This window comes from Chiloscyllium plagiosum, unplaced genomic scaffold (assembly GCF_037043375.1).
Source record: "Chiloscyllium plagiosum isolate Xiang-an unplaced genomic scaffold, Cpla_swu_hap1 HiC_scaffold_31, whole genome shotgun sequence".
Classification (NCBI taxonomy): Eukaryota; Metazoa; Chordata; class Chondrichthyes; order Orectolobiformes; family Hemiscylliidae; genus Chiloscyllium; species Chiloscyllium plagiosum.
In genome coordinates this window covers 36,467,869-36,485,997 of record NW_028270169.1, presented here as the reverse complement: position 1 = coordinate 36,485,997, position 18,129 = coordinate 36,467,869, and the positions used below count along the sequence as shown (strand labels likewise).

The 18,129-nt window shown below is 37.7% G+C and overlaps 1 protein-coding gene across 4 annotated transcripts in view; it reads left to right on the top strand.

Moving 5' to 3' along the window:
- Window positions 1-464: 464 nt before the first annotated feature.
- Window positions 465-18,129, top strand: part of tyw1 (tRNA-yW synthesizing protein 1 homolog (S. cerevisiae)) — a 124,637-nt gene continuing 106,972 nt past the window's right edge. Inside the window, exons 1-7 of one of the 4 annotated variants that reach the window (XM_043718612.2) lie at window positions 465-661; window positions 3,038-3,177; window positions 4,004-4,138; window positions 8,336-8,437; window positions 9,398-9,592; window positions 10,426-10,719; window positions 14,776-14,892. In XM_043718612.2, coding sequence (XP_043574547.2) covers window positions 592-661; window positions 3,038-3,177; window positions 4,004-4,138; window positions 8,336-8,437; window positions 9,398-9,592; window positions 10,426-10,719; window positions 14,776-14,892 — 1,053 coding nt within the window. In that variant the 5' untranslated portion in view covers window positions 465-591. The remainder of the gene's footprint in view (window positions 662-3,037; window positions 3,178-4,003; window positions 4,139-8,335; window positions 8,438-9,397; window positions 9,593-10,425; window positions 10,720-14,775; window positions 14,893-18,129) is intronic. The other 3 variants (XM_043718611.2, XM_043718610.2, XM_087977418.1) reach the window with 3 other exon arrangements.

Below are 18,129 nucleotides of genomic sequence, written 5' to 3'. Positions count from 1 at the left end.
GACTGAGCTGGCAATGGCCCATGAAACATCTGCCATTTGTCTGTCCACTGCATTCACCTTTCTGTGTTCTTTTGAGCTCATTTTGATTACACTTTTTTGAAGTTGACTGGGGGTGTTTTAGATGATGAAATGTTTGAAGTTAAATATTTAGGAGTATTGTAGATGACAATGTGGTTGGACTTGAATATCTGGGAGTGTTATAAATACCAATGTGATTGGAGTATTTGGGTGGAGTGTGGTTGGAGTTGAGTGTTTACAATTCCAGTATTATAGGTGATGTAATTTTTGAAGTAATGTTCGGGAGTATTCTAGATGACAATGTGGTTGGAGTCAAGTGGGAGTGCTACAGGTGTCACTGTGGTTGGAGTTGAGTGTTTGAGAGTACAATATTATTTTCTTTGACCATGTGGTTCAGAGTTGGGTTGCTGTAAGTTGTTGTTGTATTGGAGTTCTCCCGGCATGCTCGGCGGGGTTAATGGCGGCGCTCAGTGTGTGGCGATGAGGAGCTCGGTGTGGAGCCTGCAGTTTTCTCCCATGTTCCTGAGTTAGTGCCGAGCGGAGAGGAGCGGCTCCTTGGCCGGGATAGCGGCCATGCAGCACTTCCTCAGCCTGGTTTTACTATGCCTTTGCCGGCCGGGCTGTGGCGAACAGCGGGATGATGGTGAGTAAGGCCACTGCCGCCCCTTCCCATTGATGGGAAGCAACCTGAAGTTTACAATTATTTATAAAACATCACCCTATTCCCGATATAGTAGGGGTCTTCTGTCAGACTCTTAACTTTCTTTGGTAATCTTCCACCTCGTTCCTGAATATCTCGCCCGTCTGTTTTGTTGAACGTGTCTGTTTAACATATTGCTGGAGGGAGAGAAGTTTTCATCAATGTAATTCACTTTCTCTCGATTAAACTGTTCAAAATAATCCCCCATCTCATTATTCAATCTTTCATAATTTTCCTCCCTCTACCTAGTTGAAAGTACAATTGTTGATTACGATTTTGATAAAGAAATCCCTCTGAATTAGAAACACAAACAGAAATTGCTGGAGACATCAGCTCAGTCCAGTGGCCCTCCTTCAGAGAAGTTAACTCTGCTTTCTCCCCACAGATGCTGAAATACCTGCTAAGTTCCTCCAGTTTCTGTTTTTGTTTCAGAAGTCTAGCAACCACATTTTTATTCCTCTGAATAAGGCCTGGCCCATCAGCACTACTATGAAATGATATCCTTTTTCCTGGCTTTTATCCTTTAGTTTGACGTGTTTACTTGTCCTCTATCATTTCGTAAGTCACTTCAGTACCTGACCATAGATGACAGACTAGAGGAAAGATTAGGAATAACGTCCAAGTCTATAGTTTGAGCAATGGATTTTAATAAGAATCTTCCAAGAGGAGAGACAAATAGAGAAACTGAGGGTTAAAAGAAAGAGATTTGGATGTAAGTTTGTTTGTTGAGCTGGAAGGTTCATTTCCAGACATTTCGTCACCCTATGAGGTAACATCTTCAGTGGGCCTCCGGGCAAAGCACTGTTAATTGTTCCTGCTTTGTATTTATATATTTGGGTTGGCAATGTAATTTCCTGTTTTTTTTCTCAGGGGTTGGTAGATGGGGTCTAACTCGATGTGTTTGTTAATAGAGTTCCGGATGGAATGCCATGCTTCTAGGAATTCTAGTGCGTGTCTCTGTTTGGCTTGACCTAGAATGGATGTGTTGTCCCAGTCAAAGTGGTGTCCTTTCTCATCTGTATGTAAGGATACTAATGAGAGAGGGTCATGTTATTTCGTGGCTAGTTGACGTCCAGAAACCCTAGCCATTCTCCCCTACATCAAAGACATCTCAGAAATGACTGCCAGACAACTCAGACCCCTTGGCGTCATGGTAGCCCACAAACCCACCAACACACTAAAACAGCAGCTAATGAACTTGAAAGACTCTGTACAGACAACATGCAAAACTAATGTCATTTACAAAATACTGTGCAAGGACTGTAACAAACACTACATCGGACAAACGGGCAGAAAACTAGCTGCCAGGATACACTAACATCAACTAGCCACAAAACGACGTGACCCTCTCTCATTAGTATCCTTGCATACAGATGAGGAAGGATACCACTTTGACTGGGACAACACATCCATTCTAGGACAAGCCAAACAGAGACACGCATGAGAATTCCTAGAAGCATGGCATTGCAACCGGAACTCTATTAACAAACACATCGAGTTAGACCCCATCTACCACCCCCCTGAGAAAAAGAACAGGAAATGACATCACCAACCCAAAGAATCCTAAATATATATATATATTATATATATATATATTTTATATATATATATATATATATATATATATATATATATATTATATATATATATATATATATATACATACATACAAAGCAGGAATTATCAACAGTGCTTTGCCCAGAGGCCCACTACCTAGTAGGGTGACGAAACATCTGGAAATGGACCTTTCAGCTCAGTGAGCAAACCTACATCCAGAACCTCAACCTGAGCTACAAATCTTCTCAAAACTCGCTAAGAGATTTTTAGAGACTTTTTGACAGAGACAGCTTGGACATGATGCATGAAATGAGGCCAGAGGACTGGAGGGTTCAGGCTGAATTATATATAAAGAATTAATTTGCTTTTGTACAGTCTGCAGGTTCTTGAAATACATGTTGAATTGCAGCCACTGTTCTTTGGAAATAAAGTTAACAAAATATCCATTCACAACACAGGAATCGGATGAAGTGATCAACGTTGGATAGATCATTAGAGTGGTCTTTGAGTAACAGAATGATGTTTTTACCTTGACAGCAGAGACATAGTCTTAATCTGAAAGACAGCACCTTCAGCAATGCAGCACTGTCACCAGTGAACAGAGAGAGGGTTATAAGAGTAAATAGATGAGAGACTAAGGCAGAATTTAAAAATATAATTGTGCATTTAAGTGGGAGTTAAACGTAGATCATAGGGGATCCAACACCATAGTGTTATAAGTCACATGATGTTTACTGAGGCTTTTTTGATTCTCTTTTCTAGTTTACATCTTTGATACCTGGAACTCCTTGAAAACTTGTGCGTTGTCATTGTGGCATGTTAGACATTACATCTATTCGACAATTGTTGTTGCCATAGGAGTTTGGGCAACTGTTGAGTATTTGAGTAAAAACCACAACAAGGTAATACATTTATAAAGCTCTGTATCTGCATAATTTGTGACAGAGGTAGTAAGGTATTGAAATGTAAGTTTCTGTCGGTGATTTGAGCATTTAAAATGTCCTCATGGATGAGGTGGTGAATAGCAGTGTGAGTCAAAAGAATATCAGTGAAGATCATTTCTTCGATACTAATTTATGAGACTCAAACAATGGACAGAAAAGACAATCAGTATGTAAGTATTTTATTGTTACCTGGCTTAGTCTTTAAAACTTTTTTGTAGATTACATTTGTTAGTTTGAAAATTGATATTTTGTACAGCTATTTCTGTTTTCCATTTTCTCAAGAATGTGAAAATATCTTGATTGTATAAATGTATTTGGTTGCCTGTATATTATGAACACACTATATAATGAAAAGCATACTGCTTCTTGTGAAAAGATTTTGTTAATGAGGGGCGACATGGTGGCTCAGTGGTTAGCACTGCTGCCTCACAGCACCAGGGTGCAGAGTTCGATTCCAGCCTTAGGCGAGTATCTATGTGGAGTTTGCATATTCTCCCCAGGTCTGCGTGGGTTTCCTCCGGTGCTCTGGTTTCCTCCCACAATCCAAAGATGTGCAGGTTAGGTGATTTGGCTGTGCTAAATTGCCCATTGTGTTCAGGGATGTGTAGCTTAGTTGCATTAGTGAGGGGTAAATGTAGAATAATTGGGTACGGAAATTGGTTTGAATGGGTTACTCTTCACAGAGTTGATGTGGACTTGTTGGGCCGAAGGGCCTGTTTTCACACTGGAGGGGTTTTTGTTTTAAAAATCCAAAGAAGTTGACTGTTTGCACAAATTTGAACAGCAGAAAAATGAGGACAACATCGCACCAAACGAGGCTGATGAAGTTATTCAAAATGGACACTTAGTCCAAGAAGTAAAGGAAGTTCACATTGCTGGGGTGAAGATTTTCTTTGGCTCTCAGACTGGTACTGCTAAGGTAAGATTTTTAAAATACATACACATTTCAAATTTTAGTAAGCAAGTGTTCACCTTCACACTTTAGCTTTGATCTCACTCCATCTTAAAGTTTTATAACAATACTTCATATGTCGAAAATACACTCAAATTACAGTTTTTCACATATAATTGGCTGTAGTGATGAATTACATAGGCTTGAATTCCCTTCATAACATGAAAATAATATTTAGTATTCTAGCTTTTTACTGTTTATCGTGCATATACATTAGGAATTGTTGAAACATTCATCAAATTTCTGTTTTAATGTGGTTGCTAGCCTGTTCCAAAGTGACACACCTGAATACTGAGATTGGACCTAGGTTGGTCCAGCCAGTAATCAGCCATAGGCCCATATCTTGGCAGTTGTTGCAGCAGTGTAGACAGGAGTTGGGCATGCAGAGATCCTGTCATAGCTGACTCAGCAGGATTTGGCAGAAAAGCTTAAACTTCTTATAGGTAATTACCTCGCACCCAGACCCTGTAGAGGATTCCAACTGCCTTGAGTTTTATTGTTACCCAGGAAAGGTTAGAGAACTAAAATGTGCTGTAAAGACTGGTTAAGAATTAAATGGATCATTCTCCTAGCCTTACACCCCTGGAGCTGACTATCCTAACCCCAGTTCTCCACCCCAAACTCACCATAAACCCTGATTTGAAACCCGATTTCCACCCTCCCTTCATCTTCCTAACCTGAATCGATGCACTGCAATCACCTCCCAATCTGACACTGGGAAGACTTGATTGGACCTTCTCACCCACCTGCCATCCTTACCGTCAACCGTTTTGTATCTGTCTTAGCAATCCTCCCATATATTCAGCTGAAAAGGCTGCATCATAGGCAAGTGGATGGTTTTTAATCAATTTGGATAGGAGATTACGATCCAAATTGAAGATTCACACCTTCTTGTTTTGAAGAATGAGCGGCACTTTTATTGAATCACATAATGCTTTCGGGTGCCTGGAATGGGACTAGAACTAATGGATGGTTTGGAAATATGAAGTGTCCCTTTTGGTACAAAAATAAGGAAAATAATTTCTTTGAATGTTGTTAGCCTGTGGAATTCCCTTTCCCAAAAACTAGTGGAGGCTATGTCATTGAATTTATTCCAAGTAAAATTAGATTTTTAATAGTCAAGGGAGACAGGAAGTGGGGTTGAGATCACAACAGCTCACCTATGATCTAATTGAAAGGCAGAACAGGCTCAAAGGACAAAATAGCAGAATCTTGCTCAAGATCCTATGTTTCTTTTTTCTGATATGTTAACATCAACCTGAAACATTAGCTTAGTTTTTCTTTTTAGCTATTGCTGGGTTGTTGACCATTTCTAGCATTTTCTGTTTTATTTCAGATTTCCAGAATCTGATTTTGTGGTTTATCAAATATCTGAGCTAGTCCATAGCTCTCCCAAGGAATTGTTATTGATTACCCAACCTTTCTGGCTCATTGAGTAATTTACAAGGATAGGCAAGTCTTTGGACTGTTAGCTTGCCTTTGCTCATCTCCAGAAAGTAGAAATTTTGTTTTGCAGGGCATTTTATAAATAATTAGTCATGTTTTTGTCACCTTCAAAGATGTATATTATGAAATTTCAAAGTTGTTTAAATCCATGCTTTGATAATTCTGCATTTTTGCTCCACTGAGGAATCTGTGCTAAAAGTAATCTATTTCAAATTTCCAAAATTCAGACAGGAGCTACAAGTAAAAATAGGACTTGCTGATTTTATTTAACAGGGTGAATTGCCAGGCCTTTGGTGAAAGGCTAGAACCCCTTGAACTAAATCAGGATGCTGATAATGAGTTTGTAACTTGCATGGTTTTTGGCTGGTTTATATTCCAGCAGTATATGCACATAAGATATGCTAGAATGAAGAAAGTCTGAGATATTACGAATAAATAAAACAGAAATTCCCAAAGTGGGGGTTAGAATCTTGAATAGCATCATGAACTGAAGCTTTGGATTTGCAAGCTCTGAGTCAGCAATGTCTGCCATGGGACTTTGACAGAGCTGAAATTGCTGTATCCCTACTCAAACAGGGAACAATTTTCAAGCTTAAAACTGGGATCTCTCTTTGGAAAAAATTTGAAGCAATGAAATGGCATGGTGGCACCGTGGTTAGCACTGCTGCCTCACAGCGCCAGAGACCCGGGTTCAATTCCCGACTCAGGCGACTGACTGTGTGGAGTTTGCACATTCTCCCCATGTCTGCGTGGGTTTCCTCTGGGTGCTCCGGTTTCCTCCCACAGTCCAAAGCTGTGCAGGTTAGGTGAATTGGCCATACTGAATTGCCCGCAGTGTTAGGTAAGGGGTAAATGTAGGGGTATGGGTGGGTTGCGCTTCGGCGGGGCGGTGTGGACTTGTTGGGCCGAAGGGTCTTATTCCACACTGTAAGTAATCTAATCTAAAGTAAAAACAGAAGAAAACAAGAAATACACCACAGGTGTGGAAGTGTCAGTGGAGGGAAAAGCAGTTAATGTTCAGATCAATGAGCTTTCATTAAAACTGGAAAAAGTTGGAAAGGTTTCAATTAAGTCAAAGGGGGAAGCATGGAAAAGGATAGTTCTGTGAAAGGATGGGAAGCATGGAGAGGTTAAATGATATATTCTTGGTGGTGCAAGACCAAGATTGGTAATGGGACAAGTTAAGAAACAAAATAAGTGTTGAGAAAAATTGTGAGTGGTTGAATGATAACTGACCGCTGTCTGAAATCAAAGAAAAGAGAAAATGAACAAGGCCAGAACTTGCAAAAACAAAGGAAGTAAAAAGGGGGCACAGATTACAGTCTGAAATTTTTGAGTACATTGTTGAGTTTGGAAGGCTGCAGAGTGCCAAAGGATGAGGGTGCTGTTTTGCAAGTTTGTATCGCGAATCATTGGAACGCTACAGAAGATGGAGGACTGAGACATCAGCAGGAGAGCAACATGGAGAACCTGGGGTGGGGGGTGGTTTCTGGGATTTGTCTATTGCAAATCTGTAGCTAAAGCTTATTGTCTTGCTCTAAATCTAAGTCACCAGTAGATAGGATAGTGAAGAAGGCATTTGGTATGCTTTTCTTTACTGATTAGAGTATTGAGTACAGGAGTTGGGAGGAGTTGCGGCTGCACAGGACATTGGTTAGGCCACTTTTGGAATATCTAAAGGATGATGTGAAACATGAAAGGGTTCAGAAAAGATTTACAAGGATGTTACCAGGGTTGGAGGATTTGAGCTATAGGGATAGGCTGAATAGGCTTGGGGCTATTTTCCCTGGAGTGTCAGACGCTGAGGGGGTGACCTTATAGAGGTTTATAAAATCATGAGGGCCAGGGGTAGGGTCAATAGACAAAGCCTTTTCCCTGGGAGGTGGGAGAGTCCAGAACTAGAGGGCATAGGTTTAGGGTGAGAGGGGAAAGATATAAAACAGACCTAAGGGGCAACGTTTTCACATGGAGGGTGGTACGTCTATGGAATGAGCTGCCAGAGGAAGTGGTGGAGGCTGATACAATTGCAGCATTTAAAAGGCATCTGGATGTGCATATGAATAGGAAGGGTTTGGAGAGATATGGGCAAGGTGCTGGCAAGTGGGACTAGATTGGGTTGGGATATCTGGTCGGCATGGACGAGTTGAACCAAAGGGTCTGTGTCCGTGCTGTATATCTCTGTCTGTATGGCTGTAAATGACCTTTGCAACATTTTGGAAAGATATCCCAGCTTTTTCACCCTGCTTTTGTGAAAACGGATTATTAAATGTCCCTCTCCTGTTTGCTCCGTCATCTTTGGCAAAACAATTACCTTGTATGAAATTTTCTTTTATCTTAGTCTCTCTATCTTCAGAAATGTTGTCTGTTGAAATTTGTCTGTTCAGTCTCTTCCAATTTTTTCATCCCATAATGAAGCGCCATTTATGTTAAATGTGCTGTGTACTTTTGTTGCAGTGTGGTGAAATATTGAGAAGGAATTTCACTTCTTGTTTGGCAAACAGAAATGGATTTGTAAATAATTTGGTTCAGATATCCTTATTCAAAGTGCATGGGCCAGATATTAGAAGACACTGTTTTTTCCCAAAGCTGTGACATGGATTCGAACTGAGGCTGCTATTGCTACAATCCAGAATTAGTTCCAGACAGAATTTTTGCAGCATACAATTTCTAAATGTTGACTTCCTGAGGATTTTTCTTAATAATGATCTTGTATTTCAGAGGTTTGCCGCAATTCTTGCAGAGTCTGTACAAAAACTTGGATTACCTGTGGAAGTTATTGATCTGAAGGAATATGATCCAGATGAAAACCTGGTGGAAGAGGTTGGTTACTTAACATTGGTTAATTTGTATGCTGTTAATGAAAGTCCTGATGAAATGAAATTGGGTAACTAGCACCTTGCCACATTGCAGGGACAAGTTGGATGATTTACTATTTTATGCAGATGAGTGTTTGTCGTCAGTTTCTAAATGTAGTTTCAGACTGGGTCTCAGCAGCAAGTTTCAGCATTAAAAAGTTGCCTATTCCATTTTCCATTTGTATCTTTTCATTCCCAATTCTGGCTATCCTGAGTGGGAATGGGTAATTAGTGTCTCGGCAAGAATTTTATTGAGATTGCCCCCACACATTTCATGGACAGTACTTTTATCTCAACTTCATAACATTTACAATGTTTATGGTGATTATTATTCACTAACATCAAATCTAAGTTCTAGATCTGCTGAACTAACTTTATAACCCTGTCAGACAGAAATAAATTGGTCACTTTTAATACTTTAATGTATTGTTCCAATAACACAGAATATTGCAATCTTTAACCATCAATGACTAAAATTTATGACTTTTTAAAATTTTAATTTTGAGATGTTTTGAAATAGAAGTCCCAAAAACAAATTATTTTGCAAAGTTTCCTACAATCTGATCTTCACAATTTCTTAATATCACGACGTCAAACTCCTGGAACACCCTCCCTAATGACATTATGATTATACTGATACTAAATGGACTGCAGCAGTTCCTGAAGTCAGCTCACCACCTAAAGGGCATTTAAGGATGGGCAATAAATGCTGGCCTAGCCAATGATGCCCACATTTCATGAATTGTTTAAAAAAAATGCTTTTCAGACTCTGATTCTGAGAAAATTTTAAAAATGTTAATTTATGTAAACTGTCGTTTGACCCAAAATGATCATTTGGAAAGATGATAGATGGGCTGAGATATTACAGAGATATATTTACTGCATTAATTGGCTTATTTAGAAAAAAAATGCTTTGTTTGTGCAGGTCTACAGTAAAACTATCTGTGCATTCATGATTTCCACATACACTGATGGAAAACCAAATGAAAGTGCTGCCTGGTTTTGTAAGTGGTTGGAAGATGCAACACATGACTTCAGATATGGCAAAACCTATCTTAAAGGTTTGAGATATGCAGTGTTTGGCTTGGGCAACTCTCTTTATGAAAATCACTACAACACTGTAAGTACAGTATATTGACTCCTGCACCTGTTTAGGGTTCTACCATTTGGCTGCAGTATTTAAAAATACATACAGAATTCTCAATTTAGAATATGAAAAGAATTAACTGCCTTATTCAATTTTATTAGAGTTTGACCAATGCCAATGACCAGTAGAGGGTGGGAAGAGACTCTATAAAGCATTGTGGGAAGCAGAGACCAGTTGAGCAAATCATTCTATGTCTTTGCTGTAGATTCTACATAGCTCTGTGCTGCATAGACCTGATCAAGTTTTCATTCTTTTGTCTGTGTGGGTTTTCTTTTTAATGTTATTTCAACTTTGTGAAAACACATCAGTACAGGATAGATTGCTATTGCCGCCAAAGTGTGGTTAAAGGTGTTAGCAATGTAGTAGTAAGATTGCAGCCATCCTGAATATGTTTTTGCTCTATCGTTATGTATTGTTCATAGTTTTTGTGTACATTCCGTTGTGATGTAGTTCATGTTTTTCGGTGGGAACGAGTTGAAATCTCACCATGAAAATGAGAATTTGAATCTGGGTTTAAAAACATAGCTGATAATATAAATCTTGACCTGTAAAAATAAATGTGAAGTTGTCGGATTGATTAAAAAGCCCAATATATTTGCACACAGCTTTGGAATCTAATAGTTTTCCTAAACTGCTTTTCTATTTCATGATTATCTGTGCAGCTAATCATTGATTTTTGTTCTTAATACAAAGATTGGAAATTCTTTTTACTGATAGTTTTCTGTATACCCAGTAGATCTTCATAATTTACTTCAGCAGTGAAATCAACCATTATAACTAACTGTGCAGTGCACGTACTGTTTCAGGTCGGCAAGAATATTGACATGTGGCTGTGGATGCTGAGTGCCAGTCGTATTATGACTCGAGGAGAAGGTGACTGCAATGTAGTGAAGAGCAAACATGGCAGTATTGAAGCTGACTTTGATGATTGGCAAGCTACGTTCTTGAGCAGAGTACAAGCACTCTGCAAAGAGGAAAACAAGGAGTGTAGTGGTAGCTGCCAAAAGGGGAAATGCAAGACCAACGACCAGAAGCATAACAAAGAATTCAGTCAGAATGACGAAGTGCCAGAAAAAATGAAAGATCACAGTAGTGAAGAGGTAAACTAAATCACATCAAAGGTAACTGACTCAGTGTAACAAAGGTTTCCCCCCCCCCCCCCCCCCCACTACTCTGCCCTCAGCAATGTACTCATGAGGGATTCAGCTTACATCTGTATTCAGAGTGACTTTCCCTTCCTTTTGTTCACTGATAAGTGGTAACACAAGTTTTGGTAACTGGACTTCTAAAACCAAGCTTACCTTAATGCACCTTGTGAATGGTTAAGACCTTTTCTTCAAGAGTCAAATGCGCGCACAAGTATATCCATGCAAACACACGCATTTCAGTCCACCTCTGCAGTGTGTTTTATGTCACATAGAGAGGTCACATGCGGTTAGATTTTCACTCTAATATGTATAGACTGGGAAAAAGGAATAAATACTTTTTCTAACAGCTATTTCATGCAGAATTGTTGAACCCATTACCATTCCTAATTTGTCAGTTAAATTCTTTTATTAAAGTAGTTTTGTGGATAGAAGGTAGAGGGAGTCTGATCTGGATGTTAAGTTCAGTACTATCCAGTTACCTGAACTGTTCTATCATTCTTCTTTCTTGTTCACCACGTTTGGTTCTTCTTGCCAGTAGCTGTCAATGGAATTAGCTGTTTTGTCAGTAAATGCTTATTTCCTACCTGGCAGAGTGCCTGATTGCAACAATTAAGGTGGGAAATGAGCCTTGAAAAACATTGGAGAAGGAGAAACTCTACTGACTGCTAAAGTTCTGTTTCCCATACCCATGACCCTGAGATACTGACCTCTTTCGATGTTGATACTTGGATAAAAAGTATAGATACTATAGTTAAGGACAGTCCCTGGATCTAGGCCCTCTGTCCAATAGAGTATTAGATTACTGAGACCACCTGCAAGCCATCAACAGTACCAAGTAACTCTTAATCTTTGTTGCCTTAGTCATCAAATACTCAGACACTGTTATGAACTATTGACCAGTTGCAGGCTTTGCTCATGTTTTGGTCAGGAAAACTTGATTAAAGGTCAAAAAAGTAGAAATAAATGAGTTAACTTTAGGATAGGAAGCTAATACAAATAGGATACTAGTGATATGTTGGGGTAATTGCTCTTTACAATTTATATTAATGACTTGGGTGAAGGGAACAATGTGGTAAATTCAAATACATTTTGACTGTCACTCTGATCATGTCTACTACCATTTAATCTGATCACTTCTTTGCTTAAAGTGAGCCTAGTTTTTCCAAGGTTTCCCAGCAAGCATTGGTTTTCTGACTGCAAGAAATATCTTTGGTCCACTTATTATAAAAATTTTTTCTTTTTCTTTTGGACACTGATTACCAAACCTGCTCTGGTATTTTAATTTCCAGTTTAACTTTCAATGGTCTATCTTAAGTCTATACGTATAACTTTTACTGTTATCTTTGTCTGTTTACAAGTAATCATTGGTCTTCTGCCTCCACATCATCTTCCTTTTAAAATTTTCACCTCCTGCTTACATCTATTCATAGCCACACCCATCCTTATCTCTGTTACTCAGTCCAGCCTTCAACACTCGCCACCCTATCAAACTTTCTACTCCGTTCTGAGCTGTTACATTTCAAGAGCATGTTTTTGCTGATGGGATGTGCTCATTGCTGGTGATGCCAATGTATTGCCCACTTCTAATTGCCCAGAGTGAAGTTAAGAATCAACCATATTGTCTGGAGTCAAATGTAGGCTAGCTTAGGCATGAATGGCAAATTTCCTTCAGTGATATTGGTGAGCCAGATGAGTTTTTATGATAAACAATAGTGGTTACATGATTTGCTAATATACTAGCTTTTTTTCATTATTAATTCAAATTTCATTTACTGCAGTAGGATTCAAAGCCATTTTCACAGAGCAATAAATTTGAGGCTTAAATTACTAATCTAGTGACACAACCATTACACCACTTGCCTCCCCATGTGATACTGGCATTTGCGATCAGAACGAAGTGCAACAGTCCACTGGGGGTAAGATGCAGCAAAAATTGTTCTTACTTTATTTCAAATTGAAACTCATTCTCAGGAAGTCTCTTAATTAAGTGCAATTTCCAAAGCGGAGTTCATAAATTTCGAATTCCCTCGTTATCATTCACTTTTGCTAAGTGATTTGTTTCTAAGGCTGCTGTGCTTACGGTACTTTGCAGTTGTTTTGATATCGGAGTTGTTGCATTTTGTTCTTCTGAGAACTGTTGCCGCCACATTGATCTATTTAGTGAGCATTTTCAAACTTTCCCTTTGATAATGTGATAAAAATGTGGCATTAGTCAGCATTATCAACACAAAATTAATTTTTTAAAACTAATTTTGATTTCTCACTCTAGCGGTTTCACGTGAATGCAAATTTATTTAAGGCTGAGCGTTTGTTAAATCTTTTTTCTCATATTGCTCGGGTTGGATACAATCAGATTTAAAGTTGCCAGTGTTAATTTTGTGGTGCGCATTTAGGCATGACGTGATAACTCTTGTGCTTATATAGTATTGTCAGTTTTAGCTAATCCAAATTAAATCTGTTTCTTTCAATGCACACCAATGACTCCTGTCAAAGTTATACCTTAAATCGTGCTGCCAATCTAACTGGTCTCTGCCACTCAACTTCTTGTTATTTTGCAGCTCACTGGCTTTGTGCGTTGGCTTGATTTATCTCACATTGGATTTTTTTTTTGTGCAGTTGTTTGCTTCAGGTGTACTGCTTATCCCAAAAAAAGAGTTGCTCTCCCAACATTTAGGTATCACCTTAAACATTGTGCATTTAACCTTTAAACAAAAATTGAATAAATAATACATTTCTGTAAGGTACTTCCATCATGTTTAAAATTGTAGTCAGCAGTGTGAACAGACATTTTTCAACTGATGTATACAATCACTGGGCCAAACTTTGCAGTGGCATGACATTTAAAGGAATCTGTTTAAAGGTTTGCAGTTGAATTTTTAGGTTTTAAATTATTTTTATGTGGGTTAGTTTTCTGAAAGTTGAAGTTGATAACATCACAGTAATGGAAATGGAGCATATGGAATCAGAGTGACCAGTGCAAGGAGCACAAAGTGTGAATTAAAGGGAACGAGGGGGAGGAGAGGGAATTCAGTGTCAAATCAGACACAAAGAAAGAATGGCTGGATTGAAAATGTGGAAAAATGCAAATACAGAAATGAAAGGAGAAACCTTTTTAATTTTAAACATTTAAAAAATTTTGTAAATTCAAATAGGAAGGAATAAAAATCAATATTTGTATTAATTTTCAGTGCCAGAAATGTCAAATAGCTGTGATTAACAACAGTCATGGAATTAATATTGGACCAGAATGGACAAGGCAACATTCTTTTCACAAGTTTAGTTTGTACATAACATTGCAAATTTTGTAGTCTTGCACCATTCAGTGCATTTCACTGGGGAGTCAGATAACAAATGCTATTATTGTAAAGCTAATGATAAAGCAGTACAATATGAACAGTAAATTTGGATTATTATGAGTTTAATTTGCACTTTGCTTGAAATTGCTGCATGCTTAAACAATAGCAGTCACCATTATCTTGCCTTTAATTCGAAACAACATTCTTATGTTGATGAATCAGAGTATGTGCTGTTGAAATCGATTTGAATAGGATTGGAAGTCAACAGAAGTACCAATTTTAGAGTTTACCCAGGTTGCTCCACAGACTGAGAATCCTCTGCCATTTCATAAAGAGAACATGTATCTTCAAACCTTGAAGATGCTAATAGGTCTATGACATTGTGAATAATGTTTCGTTGGGTCCCTCCATTGGGCAGATTTATTTCTTCAACTGATATAATATTCATAAGTAAACATTTGTCTATTTAATTAACATCAATGTTGTAACTGGCAAATTGTATAATGAAATCTAATTTTAACACAGAAATCCGCAGGTTCATAGATGAAAAGCCTGAAATGATTGAAGTGAGACTTTACCAGAAGTTACTAAAGATGAGGTGTGACATGTGGATATATGTCAGTCATTTACTGATTTATTTGGTGATATATGATTTGCAGTTAACCTTAGTTGTTTCTGATTCATCTGTTTTGATTCTTATTCTTTCCTCCAGGAAGAACTGTTTGAAACAACGAGTGAAGAAGGATCTGGAGTGGAAGATGAAACTGAATCATCTGTCCTTGATGTAGAGGATCTGGGCAATGTTATGAACAATATGAAAGAAGCAAAGGTATAGGTCCATTTATTATTGTGATAAGTACTAATGCAATTAACCAAAGATGTCCTCACGTTATCAGAGTTCTTGCACGAAGCTAAACTAAGGTTCAGGAAGACTTGATTTAATTAATTACTTTCAACAGAAATTGGAGACTGCTTTTATTTTCAAGTTATTTTTTCCACAAGTGAAGAAAAGTGCCCTAGCATAACTTTTCATATTTTTTTGAAGTTCAGAGATCTGTATGATTAGTTAATGGATGAGTTAAGTGACAAAACTGTTGCCCAGAAAAAAACATTTTAACCCTGTTAAGGAAATTTTGAAAGATGAGCTTTGCAATAACTTCATACTTGAGATTTGTAACTCAAAGTCCAAAGAAAAATCCTACTATGTACTTTTCCGTTTCAAATATCAGTGTGGCTACTTATTCAACTTCCATGTGACCTTGGCTTTTGACACAGCCACTTTAAGAACATTTCCCAAGTGTTATTTTGAAATTTTATGTATAATACTGAATCTCTTGCAGAGAAACCATGAAAAGCTGCTTGGAGACTGTTGTGTATTGTTGCTAACTCTGGCCAACAGCTGATGTGGAGCAGTCTTCTTTTATTTTTCAGCTGCTATTTAAAAATTAATATACTTGTTATGCTGAAAAATTTTATATGATATTCCAAAGAGTAAAAAATTATTAAGGCTTAATGTAGTTCAGTTTTTTTATAGCAATTACAAAATAGTTTGCTGTATACATGAGCACATTACTGAAGAAATACTCCTATCTCAAGATAAAATGGACATTCTGAAATATGTGGAATTTGGAACTGAAACATGAAGGTAGTTTGACATATTAGAGTGCAAGCAAAGTTGAGTTAAAAGAGTCATATGTACCATATGTTGTAAATAGTAATTGAATGGCATCATGATATTTTCTATCGAATTTTGCATTGGAACTTACAATGATAAGACCTGGCTCCTTCTAAAGGGGACTTGGAATTTGTTATCAGAGCATATAACTGTATCATCTTAACAAAATTAGAATTACGAATTCTTGCTGAGACATGCAAGGTCTAAACTAATAGCTTTAAGTTAAATAGATAATTCAATGTCAAAATATGTCTGGAAAGCTGTACAATAAGGACAACATGGATTCAGGGAAAGGTAAAATGAACAGAAAGAAAACATTTTTAAAAAATTGCCTCTTTTAATTCTGAAAGCCTTCAACAATAATTAAACTCTGAAGGAGTGAGAGGTTATGAAAGTTAATTTTCATTGTCATTGAAGCTGTTTGCAGAAGTTGAAACTTGTCTTGCAATTAACAATTTGCTTACACAAATGGATAAGTCCCAGACTTTACAAGCATGTTTTGTGGCTTTCTTACATGTAATCACTGCAATGATAAGCCACTCCATGTGTTAGATTGTGGAATTGAGTGAAGTTTCTGAAGAGCAGGGAATTCGGACTGTAATTTTATTTTCTTTGCTTTGCGCATTTGCAGTAATTGGCAGTTGCTAATGTAGGAGAAAGTGAGGACTGCAGATGCTGGAGATCAGAGCTGAAAAATGTGTTGCTGGAAACACATGTTGCTAATGTATCCAATTTAGCCATTGTTGTATTGAGCCCTGATAGCCATTACTTTTACTGAAAAGTCCATGTCATTGCACTTGCAGTCCCAGCACTTGCGTCAAGTCAGAATACTTAGTACTGTTTACACTAAATCTGTCAAAACAATTCATCAATCATTCGATAAATCTTAAATATTTTTGTCAGAAATTCCAGATAAATTAGATTTACTGTGTTGTTATTCTCCATGACCCGAGTAATTCTGTTAAGGAGTTCTGTAGATCTGTCACGAATGATCTATTGCTCTTGATAGCTGTGCTGTTCAAATATTCACTTTTACAGGTTCATAGCAGACAGTTAAGCATTTTTGCTCAGGTTCTTAAATTGGCTGATTTGTGATTGTTAGGTTCAAATGTAGGCTTAAATGTTGATACTACATTTGCCATCTTTCAAATGTCAGATATTTGTCCATGATTTGTAGAAATCTGGAGAAAGTATTCTTTAATTACCTGAGGATTTCAGAATGTACGTCATCCTCTACAAGAATGTTATGAATATTTAATCCTTTCAGGTTTTGCGTGGTAATTTTTATCCACTTCCATATGTTATGGGTCACTAGCCTCATTTGCTATGTCTGGAATGTGTCTATAGTTGTCCTTTGTGAAAATTGCTGTGAATAATTTATTTGACTACTTTGGATCTGCCTATTGTATAATATCTTCGTCCAATTTGTCTTCTAATGTTAGATTTTTCTCCTATTAATATCGTCTGGTGGTTATTCCTTACATTTTTTTTTACTTTTTAGAGAACCTTACTGTGTATTTCCAAATACTTTATAAAAGGTACATTAGAAAAAAAGTTAAAGTAACCCTGCTGGTGTTGACCTGAAAAATATTCTTATTTGATCAGTACTTTGAAGACAACAGAAATACTTGAACATTTTAGGCTTGAAGGAAACTTTGAGTTTTGAATCATTTTTTTTCTCCTCACATCTTTCCAGAAACCAAACAAAATCTAAATGTCAAACTTGAAGTTCTTGTACAAAAATTGATGTGGTGGAATACTTGCCTGGATGAGTACAGTGCTTATAACACTCAAGCTTTATGTAATCCAGGACAAAAGCAGCCTGCTTGATTGGCATCACATCCATCACCTTCAACATTCAGTTCCCCTCCACCACGTGTGTAATAGCAGCAGTGTGTACCATCTGCAAGATGTACTGCAGCAACTCAAGAACAATCCTTCAACTGCATCTTCTGAATCCACAACCTCTACCATCTTTATGAATGGAGCATCTGAAAGTTCCACTAGCTGCTTTCAGCCTGACTGAAAGCTATGTAGCTGTTCTGTCACTGTTGCTGAGTCAAAAATCCTTGAACTTCTTTCCTAACTGCTCTATGGATAATGTGCACATATGGTTCTGTGATTCAAAACCGTGGCTCACCACTACTGCCTTTGAGGGCAATAGAGATGGGCAATAAATGCTGACCTCGTCAGAGATGGTCACATCCTGTGAATGAATAAAGATTAATGCTATTGTTAAAACTAGGAATTGAACTAAATCACTGGTTTATTTTTGGGTTGAGTGAGTAAACATTTGAGGGTTTTTAAAAAAGTTCTGTGAACATTTTATAGCAGGTGTGGAAAGCAAAGGAGTGGAATTACTTTGACAACCAGAAAAACTCTGCATCAAAT